At 35.1% G+C, this 25,319-nt stretch overlaps 1 protein-coding gene across 5 annotated transcripts in view; it reads left to right on the top strand.

Annotated features, from left to right (window-relative positions):
- The window catches only part of SCAPER (S-phase cyclin A associated protein in the ER), a 518,574-nt gene that overhangs the window by 143,226 nt on the left and 350,029 nt on the right, over window positions 1-25,319 (top strand). For all 5 annotated transcript variants that reach the window (XM_042941318.1, XM_042941317.1, XM_042941313.1 and 2 more), the window contains 2 exons: window positions 10,002-10,157; window positions 19,176-19,318. In XM_042941318.1, coding sequence (XP_042797252.1) covers window positions 10,002-10,157; window positions 19,176-19,318 — 299 coding nt within the window. The remainder of the gene's footprint in view (window positions 1-10,001; window positions 10,158-19,175; window positions 19,319-25,319) is intronic.

Genomic DNA, 25,319 nt, shown 5'->3' with positions numbered 1-25,319 from the left:
TTAAATTTATTCCTGAGTATGTACTCTTATAGACATGATTGCAGATTGGAATTGTTTTCTTTTCTTTTTTTCAATCTTGTCTCATTTATTTATTTGTTTGTTTGTTTATTTCCAAGTTAATATGTAGTGTAGTATTGGTTTCAGGAGTAGAATTTAGTGATTCATCACTTACATGTAACACCCAGTGCTCCTCCCAACAAGTGCCCTCCTTAATGCTCATCACCCATTTAGCCCATCCCTGCCCCACCACCCCTCCAGCAACCCTCAGTTGTTCTCTGCATTTAAGTCTTTTATGGTTTGCCTTCCTCTCTGTTTTTATTTTATTTTTCTTTCTCCCCCTGTGTTCATCTGTTGTATTTCTTAAATTCCACCTGAGTGAAATCATGTAATATTTGTCTTTGACTTATTTTGCTTACCATAATACGCTGTAGTTCCATCCACATTGTACCCTATGACCCAGCAATTGCACTACTACGTATTTATCCAAAGGATACCAAAATGCTGATTCGAAGGGGCACATGCACACCAATGTTTGTAGCAGTACTATCAACAATAGCCAAATTATGGAAAGAGCCCAAATGTCCATTGACTGATGAATGGATAAGGAAGATGTGGTGTGTGTGTGTGTGTGTGTGTGTGTGTATGTATATATACACACACACACACAATAGAATATTTCTCAGGGATCAAACAGAATGAAATTGTTTTCTTAATTTCATTTTCAGATTGTTTACTGCTAGTGTACAGAAATAGAGTTGAATTTTATATGTTGATCATGTTTCTTACAGCCTTGTTTGAACTGGCTCTTTAGTTCTAATAGCTTTTTAGTGGATTCTTTAGGATTTTCTGTATCCAAGATCATGTTATCTGCAAATAGATACACTTTTACTTCTTTTCCAACCTGAATGTCTTTGATTTGTTTTTCTTGCTTTTTGTTCTAGGTAGAACCTGAAATACAGTGTTGAAGTGGTAAATGTGGACATGACATCCTTGTCTTATTCCCAGTCTTTAGAGGAAGTATTTAGTCTTTTATCATAAAGTATGATGTTAGGTGTGGGGTTTTCATAGATGCCTTTCATCAGATTGAGGAAGTTCCTTTTTATTCCTATTTTGTTGCATGTTTGTATCGTAAAGGGATGTTGGATTTTGTTAAATGCTTTTCTGCATCTATTGCAAAATAATATAGTTTTTGTTCTCTTGATATTTTCTGTATTACATTAATTGAATTTGATATGTTTTATGTATTTCCCTAATTTTTTAGTTGTTTAAGGTGGTTGCTTTTTCTGGCCTTAAAAATATTCTTAAGGTCCACTGGAAATGTAATTTCCTTCAGACATATACCAAATATATTCATTTTAGTCCTGTTATATAATCAAGATATAATTTTTATCTCATATACACCTTCTGTGAGTTTGTGAAGTAAGTTAATAGTCATTTCAAATTCCTTATTTTTGGGGTATATACATGGTTGAAAACAAAACATCCACTGTTTAGTTGATAGTGACTATTACTATAACCTACATTAATCAGGACCCGATTTTTTCACTTGCAACATCTACTCATTATTACAGTAGACTTTAATTTTTTTATGAGGAATAGATCTCCTTTGCCTGATTTCTGGCAGTAGCCCTCTTCCATGTGCTGTGTCCTCTTGCCTGCTCTTTGAATTTGCTTCATTACTTCTTGTGCCTGCTCCTTTGCTTTTTTCCTCTAGACTACCTACTTGTATACTCCAGTTCTGCAGATTATCTATTCTGGCCTTTTGTGAATCTGCAGATTCCTTGGAAAGAGTAGGCTGAGCTGATTTTCACCACCTCATCACCCATATCTTCTTGAATTTTTTATAATACCATTTTCCCTCTATGCTATACATAGAATACATACATAGAATAGTATCACTATAGTATAGAATGTTGTCACTAAGTTTAAAAGACTTTTCTGAATCTTTCCATTATGAATCCTGTGAAATACCATTTTCTAGAATATTCTGCACTGCCTTGATTTTCTTTATGTTTTCTAACTAATCCTTTACTGTCTTTTTCCTTTTTCATTTGATGCCTAAGTTTTACTGACTTCAGCCCATTTCACTTGTTCTTTTCCTTGAGTATGACAATCATTATCTTGCTTCAACTATCATCTCTCTAGTGACTCCTAGATTTGCATCTTTAGCCCCATCCCCTAATCTTTACTTTTTGTTTCTTTTGATGTTTGGGAATATTTCTTTTGAATTTTAATTCCCATTTAAATAACATACAGGTGTACAATAATTTCAGGTGTACAATATAGTGGTTTAACAATTCTATACATTACTCACTGCTCATCATGATAAGCGTACTTTTAATCCTCTTCACATGTTTTACCTATTCCCCTACCTAGCTGCCCTCTGGTAGCCACCTGATTGTTCTCTAAGTGTCTGTTTTTTGTTTCTCTCTTTTTTTCGTTTGCTTTGTTTCTTAAATTCCACATATAAGTGAAATCATATAGTATTTATCTTTTTCTGACTACTTTCACTTAGCATAATACACTCTGGATCCATCCATGCTGTTGCAAATGGCAAGGTTTCAGTCCTTTTTATGGCTGAGTAATATTCCATTGTGTATAAATACTACATATCCTTTACCTATTCATCTATCAGTGGACACTTGGGTTGCTTCCATAATTTAGATACTGTAAAAAATGCTGCAATGAACATAAGAGTACATATATCTTTTTGAATCAGTGTTTTCAGATTCTTTGGGTAAATGCCCAGTACTAGGATTACTGGATCATATGGTAATTTTTAATTTTTTGAGGAACCTCCGTGCTGTTTTCCACAGTGGCTATACCAGTTTACACTCCCACGAACAGTGAATGGAGGGGTTCCTTTTTCTCCACATCCTCTCCAACACTTGTTGCTTCTTGTGTTTTTGATTTTAACCTTTGTGACAGGTGTGAGGTGATATCTCATTGTGGTTTTCATTTGTGTATCCCTGAATATTAGTGCTGTTGAACAACTTTTCATATGTCTGTTGGCCATGTTGTATGTCTTCTTTGGAGGAATGTCTGTTCATGTCTTCTGCCCAGTTTTTAATTAGATTATTTGTTTTGGGGGATGTTGTATGAATTCCTGTGTATATTGGATATTAACCCTTTGTTGGATATGTCATTTGCAAATATCTTCTACCATTCAGTAGGTTGTCTTTTAGTTTTGTTGTTTGCAGAAGCTTTTGGTTTTTCTTATTTAAGTTTTTATTTAAATTCCAATTAACATACTGTGTAATATTAGTTTCAGGTGTACAATATAGTGATTCAACACTTGCATACAATACCTGGTGCTCATCACAACCAGTGCACTCCTTATTCCCCATCACCTGTTTCACCCATCCCTCTACCCATCGTACCCTCTAGTAACTGTTCTCTATAATTTAGAATCTGTTTCTTTGTCTCTCTCACTTTATCTGTTTTTTTTTCCTTTTCTCATTTGTTTTGTTTTTTAAATTCCACATATGAGTGAAGTAATTTGGTATTTGTCTTTCTCTGACTTATTTTCACCTAACATAATACTCTCTAGTTCCATCCATGTCATTGCAGATGACAAGATTTTATTCTTCTTTATGGTTGAGTAATATTCCATTTTCCCTATATACATCACATCTTCATTATCCATTCATCAGTCTGTGGACACTGGGCTGTTACTGTATTTGGCTATTGTACATAATGCTGCTATAAGCATTGTGATGCACATATCCCTTTGAATTAGTATTTTTGTATTCTTTGGGTAAATACCTAGTAGCATAATTGCTGGGTTGTAGGGTAGTTCTATTTTTAACTTTTTGAGGAATCTCCATACTGTCTTCCAAAGTGGCTGCACCAGTTTATATTCCCACCAACAGTGCAAGAGGGTTCTGCTTTCTCCACAATCTTGTGAATATCTATTATTTCTTGTGTTGTTGATGTTAGCCATTCTGACAGGTGTGAGGTGCTTCTCATTGTAGTTTTGATTTGTATTTCCCTGGTGATCAGTGATGTTGAGCATCTATTCATGTGTATGTTGGCCATCTGGATGTCTTCTTTGGAAAAAATGCCTATTCATGTCCTCTGCCCACTTTTTAATTGAGGTATTCATTTTTTGGATGTTGAATTTTATAAGTTTTTAATATGTTTTGGATAGTAACCCTTTATCAGAGATGTCATTTCCAAATATCTTCTCCCATTCCTTAGGTTGTGTTTTAGCTTTATTGATTGTTTTCTTCACTGTACAGAAGCTTTTTATTTTGATGAGATCCCAGAGTTTATTTTTGCTTTTGTTTTCCTTGCCTCGGGAAATGTATCTAGTAGGACGTTGCTGTGGCTGATGTCAGAGAGGTTATTGCCTGTGTTCTCCACTAAGATTTTTATGGTTTTTCAGCTCTCACATTCAGGTTTTTCATCCATTTTGAATTTATGTTTGTGTATGGTGTAAGGAGGTGGTCCAGTTTCATTCTTTTGCATGTTGCTGTCCAGTTTTCCCAGTACTATTTGTTGAAGAGACTGTCTTTTTTCCATTGGATTTTCTTTCCTGCTTTATTGAAGATTAATTACTCATATAGTGAGTTCATTTCTGGGTTTTCTATTCTGTTCTATTGATCTATGTGTCTATTTTTGTGCCAGTACCATACTGTCTTCATCACTTTAGCTTTGTAATATAACTTGAAATCCAAAATTGTGATGCTTCCAGCTTTGCATTTCTTTTTCAAGATTGCTTTGGGTATTTGGGGTGTTTGTGGTTCCATGCAAATTTTAAGATTGTTTGTTCAAGCTCTGTGAAAAATGCTGGTGGTATTTTGATAGGGTTTGGATTAAATGTATAGATTTCTTTGAGAAGCTTTTAAATTTGATATAGTTCCAATAGTTTATTTTTGTTTTTATTTCCCTTCCCTTGGGAGGTATATTTAGAAAAATGTTACCACAACTGATATCAGAGAAGTTATTCCTTATACTCTCCTCTAGAATTTTTATGGTTTCAGGTCTTACATTTAGGTCTTTAATCTTGAGTTTATAAGAAAGTGGTCCAGTTTCATTTGCTAGCATGTAGCTGTCCAGTTTCCAGCACCATTTGTTGAAGAGACTCTTTTTTTCCAATGTATATTCTTGGTTCCATTGTATAATCATGGGTTTATTTCTGGGCTCTCTCTTCTGTTCTACTGATCTGTGTGGTTTTTGTGTGTGTGTGTGTATTTGTACCATAGTGTTTTGATTTCTATAGCTTTATATTATACCTAGAAATCTGGGATTGTGGTATCTCCAGTTTCATTCTTTTTTTTCAAGATTGCTTTGTTTATCTGAGACCTGATGTGGTTATATACACATTTTAGGGTTATTTGTTCTAGTTCTATTAAAAATGCTGTTGGTAGTTTGATAGTGATTGCATAAAATCTGTAGATTGCTTTGGGTAATAAGGGCATTTGAACAATATTTCTTCTCCCAATCCACGAGCATGGACTATCTTTCCATTTGTGTCATCTTCAATTTATCAGTATTTTATAGTTTTCAGAAGGTCTTTCACCTTTTTGGCTAAGTTTATTACCAGGTATTTTATTATTTGTGGTACACTTATAAATGAGATTATTTTCTTAATTTATTTTTCTGCTACGTCATAGAAATTCTTCGTGTATAGAAATTCAATGGATTTCTATGTATTGATTTTGTATCCTGTGACCTTACTGAATTCATTTATCAGTTCTAGTAGTTCTTTTTGTGGAGTCTTTAGGGTTTTCTATATGTAGTATCATGTTATCTACAAGTAGTGAATGTTACAATTTTTCCTTACCAATTTGGATGCCTTTTATTTCTTTTTGTTGCCTGATTCCTGTGGCTAAGACTTCCAGGTCTATGTTGAATAAAAGTGGTGAGAGTAGACATCCCGTCTTGTTCCTGACCTTAGCTTTTCACCATTGAGTATGATGTTAGCTGTAGGTTTTTCATAGATGGCCTTTATTATGTTGAGGTATATTCCCTGTAAAACTACTGTGTTGAGAGTTTTTATTACAAGTGGATATTGTACTTTATCAAATGCTTTTTCTTCATCTTTTGAAATGATCATACGGTTTTTATTCTTTCTTTTGTTGATGTGATGTATCACGTTAATTGATTTGTGAATATTGAGCCATTTTTAATGTTTATTATTTATTTTTGAGAGACAGAGTGTGAGCAGGAGGAGGGGCAGAGAGAGAGGCAGGCAGAGAATCCTGAGCAGGCTCCATACTGTGAGCTGTCAGCACAGAGCCTGACGTGGGGCTCGAACCTATGGACCTCAAGATCATGACCTGGGCTAAAGTCGGTTGCTTAACTAACTAAGCCACCCAGGTGCCCCTGATTTGTGAATATTGAACCATTCTTCCATCCCAGGAATAAATCCCACTTGATCGTGGTGAATGTTATTTTTAATGTATTGTTGGATTCACTAATATTTTGTTGAAGATTTTTGCATGTGTGTTCATCAGAGATACTCCCCTGTTCTCTTTTTTTGTATTGTCTGGTATTGGTTTTGGTAACAGGGTAATTCTGGCCTCATGGAATGAATTTGGAAGCTTTTTTAACTTTTCTGTTTTTTTAGAATAGTTTGAGAAGTACAGGTTTTAATCCTTACTTAAATCAGGTTTTTATCCTTGCCTGTAATCTGTTAGTTCAAATTTTCTATTACTTCCTGATTGAGTTTTGGCAGGTTATAGGTTTCTGGGAATTTATCCATTTCTTCGAGATTGTCCAGTGTGGTCCTTTTTTTTTTTTTCTTTTTTCTGATGAGTCTGGCTAAAGGTTTACCAATTTTGATAATGTTTTCAAACAATGAGCTCCTGGTTTCGTTACTCTGTTCTGTGTTTTGTTTTGTTCTGATTTTTTTTTTTTTTTTTGGTTTTTATTGAATTTATTTCTGCTGCAATCTTTATTATTTCATTCCTTCTACTGGCTTTGAATTTTGTTTGTTGTTCTTTTTATAGCTCCTTTAGGCAGAAGGTTAGGTTATTTGAGGTTTTTCTTACTTATTGAGATAGGCCTGTATTTCTTTAAACTTCCCTCCTAAAATAGCTCTTTCTATATCCCAAGATTTTGGACTGTCCTGTTTTCATTTATCTCCAGGTTTTTTGATTTCCTCTTTGATTTCTTGGTTGACCCATTCATTGTTTTGTAGTATGTTATTTAACTTCTGTAGTATTTGTGTTTTTTCTAGATTTTTTTCTTGTGGTTGAGTTCTAATTTCATAGAGTTTGATCAGAAAAGATGCATGGCATGACTTCAGTCTTTCTTCGACTTGTTTTGTAGGGGCACAGTTGATCTTTGGATTCATTTATCTATGGCTTGGTGATGGCTTTCAGTGGAACTCATCAGCTCACCATCTCTATCTTCCAAACCATCTACTTCCTGAAATACATATTTCAGATAATGATATCCCTAGTTTCCCATTCATTTAGACGTGGAAAAGTTTTGATCATATAGTTTGATTCACTGTTGTTACTGTTGTTGTTTTAAAAGATAAGCTAGTCTTGGGGCGCCTGGGTGGCTCAGTTGGTTGGGTGTCTGACTTCGGCCCAGGTCATGATCTCATGGTTTGTGGGTTCGAGCCCTGTGTTGGGCTCCAGCTCCTAGCCTGGAGTCTTTCAGATTCTATCTCCCCCTCTCTGCCCACCCCTGCTTGCTCTCTCTCTCTCTCTCTCTCTCTCTCCCTCTCCCTCTCTCTCAAAAATAAATAAACGTTAACAAAATTTAATAATTTTAAAGTTTATATATTTTTGAGAGAGGGCACACATGTGTAAGTGGGGGAGGGGCAGAGAGGGAGAGGGAGAGAGAATTCCAAGCAAGCTTCCTGCTGTTAGCACAGAACCCAACACGGGGCTCGATCTCAGGAACCATGATATCATGACCTGAGCCAAAATGGAGCCGGACTTTTAACTGACTGAACCACCCAGTTGCCCTGGGCTGTGTGGCATTTCTATCTGAATACATTTTGGCTAGAGATCAGATACATAGTTCAAAATGGTTTTCCTTCAAAATTTTGTAGGCTTTATTTTCTTTTAGCATTAACTACTTCTGGGGAGAAGCCTGAGGCTCAACTGATTTTTTTTCCCCTCTTCTTACAGGTGATTTGCATTTACTGCTTAGAAGCTTAGAAGAGTTATTCTTTTTCCTTAGTGTTTTGTGATTTAATATGGATATTCTTGGTACTTATTTTCTGAAAATTTTTTCATGACAACATGGCTTCTTTAAGTTCTCAATTTGCTTTTTTTTTCATGGAAAATTTTTTGTATTATATGCTGCAACATTTTCTTTTGTCTTTTTTAATTATAGATGTTATTCATGCTTATATTAGGCCATCTTCATTTGTTCTTTATATTAAAAGCTTGTTACTGATACATAAATTTTCATTTTTAAATTCTGCATTAACTTATCAAAAGACTTGCCTCTTAGCGATTTATTTTTTTGCCATCTTTATTTGTTCCATGCTTGTTCTAATTCAGTTAATTCTATGATGGTGTTATTTTTGTCCTCAGTTTGTTTCCTTAGCTTTCTAATCTTTTATTGTTATGTTGTTTTGTCATTTTTTTCTACCTTTAAATTCAGGTTTTTGTTAACTTCTATATTACAAAGTTTGCCTAGGGTATTTTCTGGTGTTTCGTGGGTTTTGTTTTCTTTCAGATTGGGTTTTTTTAGTTTCTAGTTCACTTCTTATCTATTATTTATTTATAGCTTTATTGAAATATCATTGACACATCAAAATTATATATATTAAGGTTTACAACTCGATGTTTTAATATACATACACATTGTGGAATGATCACAACCCAGCTAATTAACATATCTATCACCTCTCCTTAGTTATCATTTGTTTGTTTGCATATGTGCTGAAAAGATTTAAGATCTCTCTTCTTAGCACATTTCAAGAATACAGTATTGTTAAGTGTCATGATCATGCTGCACATCTCTAAAACTTATTCATCTTCCATCATTGAGACTTTGTACCCTTTGACCAACATCACAGATTGAAATCATTTAACTTTTGCTCACTTTTTTAATTTTATTTTACTTATTTTTGTCTAGAACATTAAGTCCCATTTCTTTTTCTTTCATCTTGATTATGTTTAATGTGTGAGCCCTGATACAGTATGATTCATTTTCCTTCAGTACTGCTGTTTGTCTTATACTTTTAGTACAGTTTGAGGGATGGTTATGTTATTATCCTACTTAAAAAAGTGGCCACGTGGCAAGATAAGTGGGAAACCTTGGTTAGAACTGTATTCAAATTCTTGTCTGAGATGTATAACTTATCTAGTGATAGGTTTTATTCCATTCAGCATGGATTCCTGGAGTCTGTTCTTCTGTCAGAGTCAGTCCCGGTGTTTACTTCCCTGTTTTAGTCCATCATTTTCACTGCAGCATGCCTTCCCTCTGGCTTTCAAGAATGAGAAATTTGATCCCAACTGACATTTCCCTGCTTTATCTTTAGCTAAACTTTACTCATAAAACTTCACTTTCTAGCAAAACTTGGCTGGTAAGTATCAATATATGTGAAGTCGAGGTGTAGTGTATTTTCCACTACCTTGTTCCTAATTGTCACGCATTTGGTATATGTTGAAGGAAAATGATGTGATGCTCACTTTAAGTTTTGTTTTCTCAAACTCACTAGAAAAACATGTACATACCTACTTAAGTCTTAATGTAATTTATATAATTGCAATCATAATGAAATAAGTAGAACTTCACAAGATGTTTTTGTAAGAATCTTAATTCGTTTCTTGACCTAAAGCTATTTCATTGGCAGATCTTTATTCTAAATTACTCCTTACTAAGGCCAATGGATTTGTTATATACACTGGATTATTATCCATTTTGAGGTAAATATTAAAGGAAAAGACCCATATTTAATTTTTGTTTTCTTCCTTATTAGTGGTTTATATTTTTATATAATGACTGCTGTGGGGTTTCTTATTTTTGTGGTGTGTCTTAGAATTAACTTGATTTGAAACTCCTTTTCTTTGCTTTTATTGAAGGTAAACGAAATTGCCTTCATAAATACCCTTGAAGCCCAGAATAAGCGCCATGATGTCTTATCAAAATTGAAGGAATACGAGCAGAGGCTTAATGAATTACAGGAAGAACGTCAGCGAAGACAGGAAGAAAAACAAGCACGTGATGAAGCTGTTCAGGTAGAATTTTTTCGGCAAGCAGTTATTGAGCACCTGCCGTATTCTAGGCTCTGAGCTAGGTGCTGATGATCCAAAATGGAGTGACACCTGATCTCTGACCCAAGGGTGCCTCATTTAGTATAGCACTGTGGAAATATGAGGTCTGATTGCCAAAAGACAATGTGTACCCCTTTTGATAAGGTAATCAGTGCTTTCATCAGTACATAGCAGTCATAGAGTCTGAATCTTTAATCTCAACCAGATGAAGGACTAAATTGGACAGATTATTATCTATTCTTTTCTAATTGGGCTTTGTAAGAACAAGCTTCTTCCATTTAAAAAAGGAATGTGTTTGATTGAGTATATGTAGCCTTACAGAACTGGGCAATCTTTATGCTTATGACAAGGAACATCTGTCATTTATTGGGCAATATCATCAGATACTTTAATTGCTTGGCTCTTGACCTCTGTAGTGAACCCTAACTTAGGTACCGTTTCAGGATAGGAAGAACTGTACTAATGTTTATAAACTATTTTAGATCTTACTTAGTAGAAAGTTTTGCCCACAAGACTCTTTTAGGACTTGACATTTTTGTTTGTTTGTTTGTTTGTTTGTTTAAACTGGTGTCAAAGATTTTATTCAACTCAATTAATTGGTGAGGGATCCAGTAGGATGTTACAACCAGTGTGAGGGAGAATTCAAAGAATAGACCCATACGTGGGTGATCAATAATGTTGAAATGAATTTGCTGAACAGATATAAAACTGTTCAACAGTCAGAGGCAACAGTCAACAGATGACCAACCCTCCCCAAAATTGTATACATTACCATCATTTTCTTACAACTCACAGTTGAATATATTAGCTCAATGAGACCAGCAGGCAGGGTGCACCCTGTGATTGTGTTTTTCGCAAATCAATGCCTTTCTCAGTTTTCCCATTGTTAAAGAGGGGTTTGTTGCCAAAGTGTAAATGTCCGGTAAATTATTCTAAAAATGTGCTAAGGCTCTGGGTCATATTAAGTATGCTTTCTGAATTCACATTATATTTGCATCAAAGACTGTATTAGAAAAATAAATGTTTTTAGAGGAGGGGGATGATTTTGAGGTAGAAAGTATCCTCACATGTGGACATGCACCTACATGTAAGATATAAATTACAGTTATGTTCACACTGAAAAGAAACTTCTAATGGTATGGTGCAGAGTTGGCCTTTGAGTAGAGGTCCATAGAGAGATTTTGAGGGCACAGAAATACTCAATTTTACTAATAAGGAGGATGATTTCTTAGGACTTATTGATGACATGGCTTTTCCACTCAATTGCAGACCAAATACAATTACCATCTCACTTTTATCAGTTGATATGGCACATTAAAACCAACACTTAAAAAGACTAAAGTGGTATAGGAAATACATAAATATAACATACAAACATATGGGTAAGCATATACATATATGTACACATATTTTACATTTTTCAGCCAGGGTTTAGAAAAACTAAAAAGGAAAAGAAATGAACACAAATGTAATTTTATTTTGTCTTAGAAAAGGAAGTATTTTACATATATATGTGTGCATGTGTAAATACATACACATATATACATACACAAGCACCCACATGCAACCGTGTATGTATGTATATTTGTCATATATGACTATTACATGATTATTTAAATATAATGACATTGTATGATCACTTACATATTCTATATGATTATGTACATGAGTACTTTGATCTCTCTTTTGGACTATCTCTGCTGTTTCTCAACTGTGTCATTATGATTTGTCAGCACTAGCCAGAGTAAGCCAAGCCCACTAGGGATGAGAAGGCCAACCTCATGGGCTGGAAGGACTGCTCACATGGTGATTTCCTGGGTGGCATGGGTCACCTGAATGGGTGCAGTGGCCGTGGTGCCCAGAGTGCATGGTGGGCAGCTTATTCATAGGTCTGCAAACTGAACAGCTTTGGCTGGAAGTCCTGAAGGGAATCCAGCACCAAGATGGCTTTTGAGGTCAAGTGTTGCTACAGGTTTCCATCTGGAACCATGACCACCTACATGCTGGCTGCAAGGGCCGTCTCCACACCATTGAGAACATCTTCAAAGACAAGGCACTTCTCCATGGGAAGAGGAGGAGAAAACCTCTTTGTACAGGCTAGAAATAAGGACTTGACACTTTTGATGTAGAGAACAAATTTTGCAGTGTTCAAATAAAAGTGAGGACATACTTTATTATGACCAATGTTTATTTGTTCATTCAGTGATCATTTATTGAATTACTACTATAAGCCATATGTTGTGCTAGATTCAAGGACATGAAAAGGATACATCGTTGTTCTCAATGGGGAGACATATATAAACAAATATTAATCCTTTAGGATCAGTATAACAGCAACGGCATTCTTGGAAGCACAGAGGAAAACACCATACTCAAACTGAGAGTGGCAAAGAGATGAAAAAGTGAGGTAAACCTTCCTAGAGAAGATGGTCCCTCAGCTGAGATTTGAAAACAATAAGATAGAAGCAAACAATGAGAAGTAGGCATTCCATGCAGGAGACATAGGAGAGTACACTCTCTAGAGTTAGGGAACAGGTCATGCAGAGCTTTGTTATGTTAAAGATTAGAGATGTTATTAATACTTCATGCGTCTTTTTTAAAAATTTTTTTTCAATGTTTATTTGTGAGAGAGAGAGAGAGAGACAGACAGATTGTGAGTCGGGGAGGGGCAGAGAGAGAGGAAGACACAGAATCCCAAGCAGGCTCCAGGCTCTAGGCTCTGAGCTGTCAGCACAGAGCCCGACATAGGGCTTGAACTCACAGACTGCAAGATCATGACCTGAGCTGAGTCACCCAGGTGCCTCTCCTGCTTCTTTATGTTACTGGTGGTTTTAGGAAATTAAAGTATCAATAAATTTTTAAAAGTTCATTGATTATTCTCTACTATTTGTGGGTATTGGCAGGCATTCCTATATTCATCCCTGATCTCTATTTGATTTCAGTTCAGTGTCCTATTTCTCTGCTTGGGACCGTTTTATAAAAATCATTATGTTTTGTAAATTATGTGTTATTTTTGAAGAACCATTAGGCATTAATAATTCAGATATAATTAAGACACAATCCTTGCCTTATGGCAAACAATACAACACAATGTGAAAAGTGTTGTAGAGCTATGTATGAGCTACAGATTAACTCTGTTGGTAGGAAGGGAAATATATGAGTAATATTGCATATTTTGAATAGACATCTTAGCTTCATTTTTTTGCATTCACTTTATAGATCTGAAGATTTGAAATATATAGTTATCTTCCATTTAAAAATGATGACTCTTGGGGCGCCTGGATGGCTCAGTAGGTTAAGCATCCTACTTCAGCTCAGGTTGTGATCTCACAGTTTGTGGGTTTGAGCCCTGCGTCAGGCTCTGCTGACAGCTTAGAGCCTGCAGCCTGCTTTGGGTTCTGTGTCTCCCTCTCTCTCTGCCCCTTCCCTGCTTGCACTCTGTGTCTCTCTCTCTCAAAAATAAATAAACATTAAAAACAAAATAATGACTCATTTCACAAATTGGGACGTTTATTAAAGCCAGAAGGAAAGCAGTTCTTTCCTGAAAGTAGTAAGGAATTTCCTGTACACACTAGCACTTTAAAGTTGTTTTGACTGCTTAGAATTATTTTTCTTATTAAAGGGGTGCCAAGGTGGTTCAGTAAATTGAACATCGGATTTCAGCTCTGGTCATGATCTCACAGTTGTGGAATCGAGCCTTGTGTCAGGCTCTGTGCTGACAGCATGGAGCCTGCTTGGGATTTTCTCTCTCCTTTCTCTCTGCCTCTCTCCTGCTCACACACACTCTCTCTCTCAAAATAAATAAACATTTGGGGCGCCTGGGTGGCTCAGTCGGTTGAGCGTCCGACTTCAGCTCAGGTCACGATCTCGCTTCCGTGAGTTCGAGCCCTGCGTCGGGCTCTGGGCTGATGGCTCAGAGCCTGGAGCCTGCTTCGATTCTGTGTCTCCCTCTCTCTCTGACCCTCCCCCGTTCATGCTCTGTCTCTCTCTGTCTCAAAAATAAATAAACATTAAAAAAAAAAAATTAAAAAAAAAATAAACATTTAAAAAATTTGGAAATTTCCTATGGATTTAATTTTCAATGAAAAATTAAAAACCTATCAAGTTTAGTCAACCTATACTGATATTAGAAAAGTCCTTTGGGGTGCCTGGGTGGCTCAGTCAGTTAAGCATCTTACTTCAGCTCAGGTCATGATCTCGCGGTTTGTGAGTTCAAGTCCCGTGTTGGGCTCTGTGCTGACAGCTCAAAGCCTGGAGCCTGCTTTGGGTTCTGTGTGTCCCTCTCTCTCTGCCCCTCCCCTGCTCATGCTCTGTCTCTCTCTCAAAAATAAATAAATATTTAAAAAAATTAAAAAGAAAAGTCCACTGGTAATGTATAACTTATTTATAATTAAAAAAATTTTTTACCAGGTAGTCATTACTAGATGTGCAAGGCACTAATGGCAAGGCAAGCATTCTGTAGATACAATAATAGTAAGGTCCTCTGCTTTTCTTTCACTATTTTACTTTTTAACATTCCCATAAACTGTTACAGGCAATTGTGACCCTTCTTTCTTGTGAGTAAAATACTAAGTATATGCTGTCATCATATATTCTCAATTTGCCATTTTAGTTATGTAAATTATTGGTTAGTTTTAAGTTAAATTTCCTTAAATATTCTGCCTGTCCTTTTGCCCTAGTCATTAAATTGTAGGCATAAAGAGCATATAGGGGTAGCAGTATCCATTCTTAGGCTTCCATAAACAAATACTGATTGGAATAAGCAAAGTTTGTGGGGGTTTCAGAGGTTTCAGAAGGCTTAAGGGTTAAATATCTTTCTAACTCATTTGCTGCAGGTTGATACTCTTTATTTGTGTGTATATAGATTTACAATGCCTATTATTTTATAAAGTTATGCTTCATTTAACAGATATTCATGGAACTCTTGCACTGTGCAAAATGCTTATGTGGGGTACAAAGTTTCCTATATTTAGGAAACTTAAATTTTAGAAAGGAAAATATGAGCTGAACTTAATAATTTTATTCATTAGCTATAGTTACCAGTTATCTTTTCCATTTATATTAAAAACAGAAATTAAAATATTGAATATTTTTTGAAGTCCAGTTATATCTATTGGTACAATATTGGAGTATCTGTTATATATATGAATAAGATCAAAAGTTGGCATTATATTTACACATTCAACTTGGCTACATTGTACATACACATAAATTACATATACCCATATATTTCATTTATAAGACCATTTTATAATTTTTGAAAGCATATTTTTGAAACTTTTGGTTTTACAAAGTATGAAATGAAAAGTTCTGGTTTAATTCTTTATATTTAATATCTAAGTTTATTGTATTTTATTGTGAAACTTGTGTTTTCACATGATACAGTTTTTTAAGGTTTTATTTCAAGTTAACATACAGTGTTATATTAGTTTTAGGTATACTATATAGTGATTCAATAATTTCATATATCCCCCAGTGCACATCACAAGTGCACTCCTTAATCCCCACCACCTATTTTACCAGTCCCTCCACCCACCTCTCCTTTGTTAACCATCAGTTGGTTCTCTATACTTAAGAGTCTGTTATTGGTTTGTCTCTCTCTCTTTTTGTCTTTCTTTTGTGTGTTTGGTTTCTTAAATTGCCCATATGAGTGAAATCATATGATATTTGTCTTTCTCTGACTGACTTAACTTCCCTTAACATTATAAGCTCAGTCCATGTTGTCACAAATGGCAAGATTTTGTTCTTCTTTATGGCAGAATAATATTTCATTGTATATATATATATATATATATATACAATGAAATATTATTTCATTTCAAATATATATATATATATATATATATACCACATCTTTATCCACTCATCAGTTGATGGGCACTTGGGCTGCTTCCATATCCTGGGTATTGTAAATAATGCTACTATAAAGATAGTGGTGTATGTTTGAATTAGTGTTTTTGTTTTCTTTGTGTAAATACCCAATAATGCAATTGCTGAATTATAGGGTAATTCTATTTTTAACTTTTTGAAGAACCTCCATAGTGTTTCCTAGAATGGACGTACCAGTTTGCATTCCCACCAACAGTGTAAGAGGGTGCCCCTTTCTGGACATCCTCACCAACACCTGTTGTTTCTTCTGCCTTTGATTGTATTGACATATTTTTTTTAAAATTCATTCCCATTCCCCAGGTAGCTCACATAGCCTCTCCCTGGCCCCTATTCTTTATGATTAATGGAACACAGTGATGGTAGGTTCTCCTAATTACTACTTATACAGCCTTGTGCAAGTCATTTTACCTTAAAGACCCCCAGTTTGTTGTGATACTAAAATTGCTAATATGGGTAAATACTTAGCATAGTGTTTAGCATAGTAAGTGCCCAGTAAATGACAGAGAAAAAATACTAAAGCAGTTTAAGAGAACACTGAGGAGACATCTGAATACTTCTAATACTTAACTAAGCTCACTATGGTAACTTCATACCTACAAGAAACCCTATCTACCCCAGCAGAAGAAAACTTTTTTAAACTAGTAAGCTAAAAAGTCCCTACTTTTTTTCTTTTTCTTTTTCTTTCTTTCTTTTTTTTTTTGGAGGGGGCCCAGGGAAGGAAGGATTGGGAACTACAGGGAATGTACTGATTTCCGGAAGGCATATGTGGCAGATTACAGACTACTGGAGGCATACAGTTAGATTTTAAATATATTCTTTACTGTCAGGCATACTAATCATGAACTAATTGATTATAGCTCTTCTCATTACTAAGTAAGCATAATATGTGGAAATTTTTCTAGCTATATATAAGATCTCAACTCTTTAAGACTAAAAACAACAATGTCTGGCACAGAAAATTATTTACAATGAAGAAAATATAAGCAAAAGAGTTTTCTCTTAAACTCACATTTATTTGCAGTTAAAAAAAAATCTGCATTGGCAGTTTATGGAATGGGAGAAGGTATTTGTTAATGACATATCCACAAAGGGTTAATATGCAATATATAGAAAGAACTAACAACACCCAAATATCAAATGATTCAGTTAATAAATGAGCAAGACATGAAGACATTTTTCCAAAAATGACATCCAGATGGCCGACAGAGACATGAAAAGATGTTCATCATCACTCATCATCAGGGAAATATAAATCAAACTGACAATGAGATATCACCTCACATCCCTCAGAATGGCTAAAATCAACAGCACAAGGAACAACAGGTGTTGGTGAGGGTGTGTAGAAAAAGGAACCCTCTTTCACTATTGGTAGGAATGCAAACTGGTGCAGCCATTCTGGAAAACAGTATAGAGGTTCCTCAAAAAGTTAAAAATAGAACTGCCCTATAATCCAGCAAATTGCACTATTGGGTTTTTAAGCAAAGAATACAAAACACTAATTCAAACGTGCACCCCTATGTTTATAGCAGCATTATGTACAATAGCCAAGATATGGAAGCAGCCCAAGTACCCTCCAGCTGATGAGTGGATAAAGAAGGTATGGTATATATACAATGGAATATTATTCAGCCATAACAAAGAATGAAATCTTGCCATTTGCAATGACCTGGATGGAGCTAGAGGGTATAATGCTAAGTGAAATAAGGCAGTCAGAGAAAGACAAATACCATATGATTTCACTCATATGTGCAATTTAAGAAACAAATGAGCAAAAAATAAAAATAAAAAACAAAAACAAAAAACCAAGAAACAGACTCTTAACTATAGAGAACCAACTGATGGTTACCAGAGGGGAGGTGCATAGGGCAATGGATAAGTGAAATATAGGTGGTGGGGATTAAGGAGTGTATTTGCTGTGATGAACACCAAATGATTAAAAACTTGAGAAAAATAAATAATAGAAATGAAAAATAATATCATTAAGAGAAAATGAAGATGTGATAATACATTTTTCTCAAAGAATAATAATTTCAAGATAGTCTTGGAATTTAGCCATAATTCTGTACTTGTAAATATGTAATTTATATGTTGAAAAAGATACTAAAAGGCATCGGACATAAGATAAAAATGTCAACAAATGGTTTTGTGGAAACAAAACAAAACAAAGATATTAGGAACTTTGATGGGAACAAAATCTTTAAAAACATGACTGGAAAAAAAAAAACATGACTGAAAATTTTTCTGAATTTTATAAAAAAAAATCTTCATATAAAAAGTGTATTTAAAATGGCAACCAGAAAAAATAAAACTATGTGCACAAGTAAAAAATGTGTCAGTACAGATAGTAATATGGTGAAAGTTATTAAAGTACTCCTAGTAGGCAAAAATGTACATAGGACATAATACTTCACAGTATTTTGATTAAGTATCTTCTGCCTTAATGTTGAGGATGATAAATAATTACTGAGAATTTACTATATGCTAGGCCCTCTGGTAAGTATTCTTTATGTATTACCTCATTTGTTCTTTACAATATCTGAAGATATTAGTGATGTTATTATTTGTCTTCCAGAAAACTAAGGCACAGTTACAATACAACTAGACCAGAGTCCCTAAGCCAGTAAATAATAGGATCGTGGAATAAAATCAGGGAATCTGACCCAGTGCCCACTCTTTTACCCACTATGCTGTATTATGATACCTCTTGATACCTCTTTTTCCTTGCCACAAGTTTTTCTTTTTTTTTTCCATTTAACTCCTTCATGACATTTTCTGCATCATTTTCTGGTATTTTTGAAACCATTTTTTGAAACCACAAGACTATAGAAGTGATTAACCATAAAGTACATATTAGGTTCTCACAGACTATGAATAACATAGTATCTGCTTCAGAGAGCACTTATTATGTGTCATACTGGTAAATGGCATATGAAAACCAGATTATCATTGATACTTGATTTTTTTTTAATTCTGTGAAGTTTACCTAGTAGTAAGGATCTACTTGAATATCTAAATTTATGTCAAAACTGTGCCACCTTTAATCATTTTCACTTTACACATAATTCTAACATTTTAAAACATTTCTGACTATAGGAACGTAAAAGAGCTCTAGAGGCAGAACGGCAGGCCCGTGTAGAAGAATTGTTAATGAAAAGGAAAGAACAAGAAGCCCGAATTGAACAACAGAGGCAAGAAAAGGAAAAAGCCCGTGAGGATGCAGCCCGAGAAAGAGCTAGGTACTTCATTTGCTATCATGATTTTGATGCTGATGAACATTTTGTAGTGAGTGGATATTCAGATCAAGTCTTAAAGTCATTTGCTTTATAGGTGGTGGGGTCATGTGGTTTTCTAAAGAAAGAGTCACAAATACAGAAATGTAATGAATTTTGATTTCCAGGAATTATGTCATTGTACTCAAAACAGAAACCTTTTGAATCTTCCTATTGAATGGGAAACTTGAAGTATCAGTAGTTTTTGATTGCAAGAAATAAAATTTGATAGAAATAGAATTTGCTAGCTTAAGCAAGGGAGTTTTTTGGAAAATATCGGGAGTATAAGTGATAGGAGGTTAGAGGAACAGGCTTGGAAATAATCAAGCATCAAAGGCTAGTCACAAGAGCCACAGTGGTAGTATTTTGATGGAAACAGTCTAATCAGCATATTGCCACTCTATGATAAATGATCTTCAGCCACTGCTGCGTTTTAAAATCACTTGGTTAAGATTCAAAGATCCAGGAAAAATCATTTAAATGGCCAAGTCTAAGTCACTTTTGGTTGCTGTACACATTTCTGATGTGATATTCTCTGATCTCTTAATTGGGGCAAATTTAGTGGATGTGAAAAGATAGCTGTTTGTGGTTTTAATGTGCTTTTTTGTCCAAGATTAGTAATAATCTTGGCTGAGCAACTTTGCTCATACTTACCAGTTACTCTTTTTTTTTTTTTTTTTTTAATGTAAAGCGCCTATTCAAGTTCTTTGTTCATTTCTGTATTGGGATCTATTAATGTTTAGGAGTTATCTTTACTAGATACCAATTCTTTGTCAGATACATATGTTGCAAATATTTTTGTAGGTTATGGCTTGCCTTTTCACTATCTTTATGATATCTTTTAATACAATTCTTTCTTTTTTGAAGTTTTTATTTAAATTCCAGTTAGTTAACATACAGTGTAATATTAGTTTCAGGTGTAGAATATAGTGATTAAACAATTGCATACAACTCCCAGTGCTCATCACAACAAATGCACTCCTTAATTCCCATCAACTATTTAACCACCCCCTACCTGATTAATATAATTCTTGATTGCAGTGTAGTATAACTGAACAGACTTTGTGATTTGTGCTTTTTTATCTTATTCATGGAATCTTTACCTCTCTGGAGTCCTCTAAAATATTCTTTTTTTAATTTTAATTTTAATTTATTTTGATTTTTTATTTTTCTTTTTTTGAGACAGAGAGACAGACAGAGTGTGAGTGGGGTAGGGGCAGAGAGAGAGAGAGAGACACAGAATCAGAAGCAGGCTCCAGGCTCCAGGCTCCGAGCTGTCAGCACAGAGCCTGACGTGGGGCTCGAACCCACAAACCGTGAGCCGTGACCTGAGCCGGAGTTGGACGCTTAACTGACTGAGCTACCCAGGTGCCTCTGTAGTCCTAAAATATTCTTTAAAATGTTGTAGTCTTTTTTTTTTTTTTTTTGTAATAGGAAACTCTTTATCTACCTAGAATTCATAATTGTATGGGTTGAGGTAGGAATCCAATTTCATTTTTTTCTCCATGTGGAAACCCTATTCTAAGACACTTTATTGAAACAGCAATTTTTTTTCCTACTGGTCTACAAAACTTTCTAACATAAATGAAGCTTCCATGTATTCATGGTTTGTAGACTCTATCTTATGTATGTATGTTTGTATGCATGTGTTTATTTACATCCAAGTTAGTTAGCATATAGTGCTATAATGATTTCAGGAGTGGGTTCCAGTGATTCATCCCCCATGTATAACACCCAGTGATCATCCCAACAAGTGTCCTCCCTAATGCCCCTTACCCATTTAGCCCATCCCCACACTGACAACCCCTCTAGCAATCCTCAGTTTGTTCTTTGTATTTAAGAGTCTCTTATGTTTTGTTCCCCTCCTTTTGATTTTATATAACTTTTGCTTCCCTTCCCTTATGTTCATCTTTTTTGTATCTTAAATTCCTCTTATGAGTAAAGTCATATGATATTTGTCTTTCTCTGACTGACCAGTTGCGCTTAGCATAATGCCCTCTACTTACATCCACGTAGTTGCAAATGGCAAGATTTCATTCTTTTTGATTTCTGAGTAATATTCGATGGTATATATATATATATACTACATCTTCTTAATCCATTCATCTGTCAATGGACATTTGGGCTCTTTCCATACTTTGGCTATTGTCGATAGCACTGCTATAAACATTGGGGTGTACATGTCCCTTCGAAACAGCATATCTGTATCCCTTGGGTAAATACCTAGTAGTGCAATTACTGAGTCATAGGGTGGTTCTATTTTTAATTTTTTGAAGAACCTCAATACAGTTTTTTTTTCAGTGTGGCTGCACCAATTTGCATTCCCACCAGCAGTGCAAAAGAGATCCTCTTTCTCCACAACCTCGCCAACATCTGTTGTTGTCTGAGTTGTTTATTTTAGCCATTATGACTGGTGTGAGATTTTAATTTATATTTCCCTGATGATGAGTGATGTTGAGCATTTTTTCATGTGTCTGTTCACCATCTGGATGTCTTCTGTGAAGAAGTGTCTATTCATGTCTTTTGCCCATTTCTTCACTGGATTATTTGCTTTTTGGGTGTTGAGCTTGTTAAGTTCTTTATAGGTTTTGGATACTAACTCTTTATTTGATATGTCATTTGTAAATGTCTTCTCCCATTCCGTTGGTTACCTTTTAGTTTTGTTGGTTGTTTCCTTCACTGTGCAGAAGCTTTTTATTTTGATAAGACCCCAATAGTTCATTTTGCTTTTGTTTCCTTTGCCTTTGGAGATGTGTTGAATAAGAAGTTGCTGTGGCTGAGGTCAAAGAGGGTTTTGCCTGCTTTCTCCTCTAGGATTTTCATGGTTTCCTGTCTTATGTTTAGGTCTTTCATCCATTTTGAGTTTATTTTTGTGTATGGTGTAAGAAAGTTGCCAAGCTTCATTTTTCTGCATGTTGCTGTTCAGTTTTCCCAGCACCACTTGCTGAAGAGACTGTCTTTATTCCATTTTACATACTTTTCTGCTTTGTCAAAGATTAGTTAGCTATATGTTTGTGGGTCCATTTCTGGGTTCTCTATTCTGTTCCATTGAACAGAGTGTCTGTTTTTGTGCCAGTACCATACTGTCTTGATGATTACAGCTTTGTAATACAGCTTGAAATCCGGAATTGTGATGCCTCCAGCTTTGGTGTTCTTTTTCAGGATTGCTTTGGGTATTCAGAGTCTTTTCTGGTTCCATACAAATGTTAGGCTTGTTTGTTCTAGCTCTGTAAAGAATGCTGGTGTTATCTTGATAGGGATTGCAGTGAATATGTAGATTGCTTTGGATAGTGTTAACAATATTTGTTTTAACAATATTTGTTCTTCCAATCCATGAGCATGGGAATATTTTTCAATTTTTTTCTGTCTTCTTCGGTTTCTTCCATTAGCTTTTTATACTTTTCAGTGTATAGATTTTTCACCTCTTTGGTTAGGTTTATTCCTAGGTATCTTACGGTGTTTGGTGCAATTATAAATGGGATCCTTTCCTTGATTTCTCTTTCTGTTGATTCATTATTGGTGTATAGGAATGCAACCAATTTCTTTGCTTTGATTTTTCTGAATTCATGGATCAGTTCTAGCAGTGTTTTGGTGGAATCTTTTGGGTTTTCCATATAGAGTATCATGTTGTCTGCAAAGAGTGAAAATTTGACTTCCTCCTTGCTGAGTCGGATGCCTGTTATTCCTTTGTGTTGTCTGATTGCTGAGGCTAAGATTTCCATTACAGTGTTGAATAACAGTGATGAGAGTGGACATCCCTGTCGTGTTCTTGACCTTAGGGGGAAAGCTCTCAGTTTTTCCCCATTAAGGATGATATTATCAGAGGGTCTTTCATATATGGCTTTTATGCTCTTGAGGTATGATCCTTGTATACCTATATTCTTGAGGGTTTTTATCAAGAAAGGATGCTGTATCTTGTAAAATGCTTTCTCTTCATCTTATGAGAGGATTGTGTGATTCTTGACCTTTCTTTGATTGATGTGATGTATCACATTGATTGTTTTGCAGATATTGAACTAGCCCTGCATCCTGGGTATAAATCCCACTTGGTCATGGTGAATAATTCTTTTAATGTATTGTTGGATCCGGTTGGTTAGTATCTTGTTGAGGATTTTTGCATCCATTTTCATCAGAGAAATTGGTCTGTAGTTCTCCTTTTTAGAGGGATCTTTGTCTGGTTTTGGAATCAAGGTAATGCTGGCTTCATAGAAAGAGTTTGGAAGTTTTCCTTCCATTTCTATTTTTTGGAACAGCTTCAAGAGAATAGGTGTTAACTCTTCCTTAAACGTTTGGCAGACTTCCCCTGGAAAGCCATCTGGCCCTGAACTCTTTTGTTTTTTGGGAGATTTTAATTACTAATTCAATTTCTTCACTAGTTATGGGTCTGTCCAAATTTTCTATTTCTTCCTGTTTCAGTTTTGGTAGTTTATATGTTTCTAGGAATTTGTCCATATCTTCCAGATTGACATTTTATTGGCATATAATTGCTCATAATATTCTATTATTATTGTTTGTATTTCTGCTGTTTTGGTTGTGATCTCTCCTCCTTCATTCTTGATTTTATTTATTTGGGTCCTTTCCTTTTTCTTTTTGATCAAACTGGGTAGGGATTTATCAATTTTGTTAATTCTTTCAAAGAACCAGCTTCTGGTTTCATTGATCCATTCTACTATTATTTTGGTTTCAATAGCATTGATTTCTGCTCTGATCTTATTATTTCCTGTCTTCTGCTGGTTTGGGGTTTTATTTGCTGTTCTTTTTCTAGCTCTTTAAGGTGTAAGGTTAGGTTATGTATCTGAGATCTTTCTTCCTTCTTTAGGAAGGCCTGGATTGCTATATACTTCCCTTGTTTGACCTCCTTTGCTGCATCCCAGAGGTTTTGGGCTGTGGTGTTAACATTTTCATTGGCTTCTATGTACTTTTTCATTTCCTTTTTAACTTCTTGGTTAGCCCATTCATTCTTTAGTAGAATGTCCTTTAGTCTCCAAGTATTTGTTATCTTTCCAAATTTTTTCTTGTGGTGATTTTGGGTTTCATAGTGTCACGATCTGAAAATATGCACAGTATGATCTCGATCTCTTTGTACTTGGTGAGAGCTGACTTTTGTCCCAGTATGTAATCTATTCTGGAGAATGTTCCATGTGCACTTGAGAAGAATGTGTATTCTGTTGCTTTAGGATGAAATGTTCTGAATATATCTGTTAAGTCAATCTGGTCCAGTGTGTCATTCAAAGCCATTGTTTCCTTGTTGATTTTCTATTTAGATAATCTATCCATTGCAGTAAGTAGGGTGTTGAAGTTCCCTACTATTTTGGCAGTATTATCAATGAGTTTCTGTATGTTTGTAATTCATTGATTTATATATTGATTAATTGATTTATATATTTGGCTTCTCCCATGCTTGGAGCATAAATGTTTACAGTTGTAGATCTTCTTGGTGGGTAGACCTCTTAATTATGATATAATGCCCTTCTTCATCTCTTGTTACAGTTATTTTAAAATCTAGGTTGTTTGATATAAGTATGGTTGCTCTTGCTTTCTTTTGGAGACTATTAGCATGATAGATGATTCTCTATCTGCTTATTTTCAAACTGAAGGTGTCTTTAGGTCTAAAGTGGGTCTCTTGTAAACAGCAAATAGATGGATCTTGTTTCGTTATTCATTCTGTTACACTATGTCTTTTGATTGGAGCATTCAGTCCACTGTCGTTTAGAGTGAGCACTGAAAGATATGAATTTATTGACATTATGTTTCTTGTAGAATTGGAGTTTCTGATGGTGTTTTCTGGTCCTTTCTAGTCTTTGTTGCTTTTTGTTTGTTTTGTTTTTCATCTCTTCTCCCCTCAGAGAGTCCCTCTGAAAATTTCTTGCAGGGCTTGTTTAGTGTTCACGAACTCCTTTAGTTTTTGTTTGCCTGGGAAACTCTTTATCTCTCCTTCTATTTTGAATGACAGCCTTGCTGGATAAAG

Source organism: Panthera leo, chromosome B3 (genome assembly GCF_018350215.1).
Source record: "Panthera leo isolate Ple1 chromosome B3, P.leo_Ple1_pat1.1, whole genome shotgun sequence".
Lineage (NCBI taxonomy): Eukaryota > Metazoa > Chordata > Mammalia > Carnivora > Felidae > Panthera > Panthera leo.
This window is presented reverse-complemented; position numbering and strand designations above follow the sequence as displayed.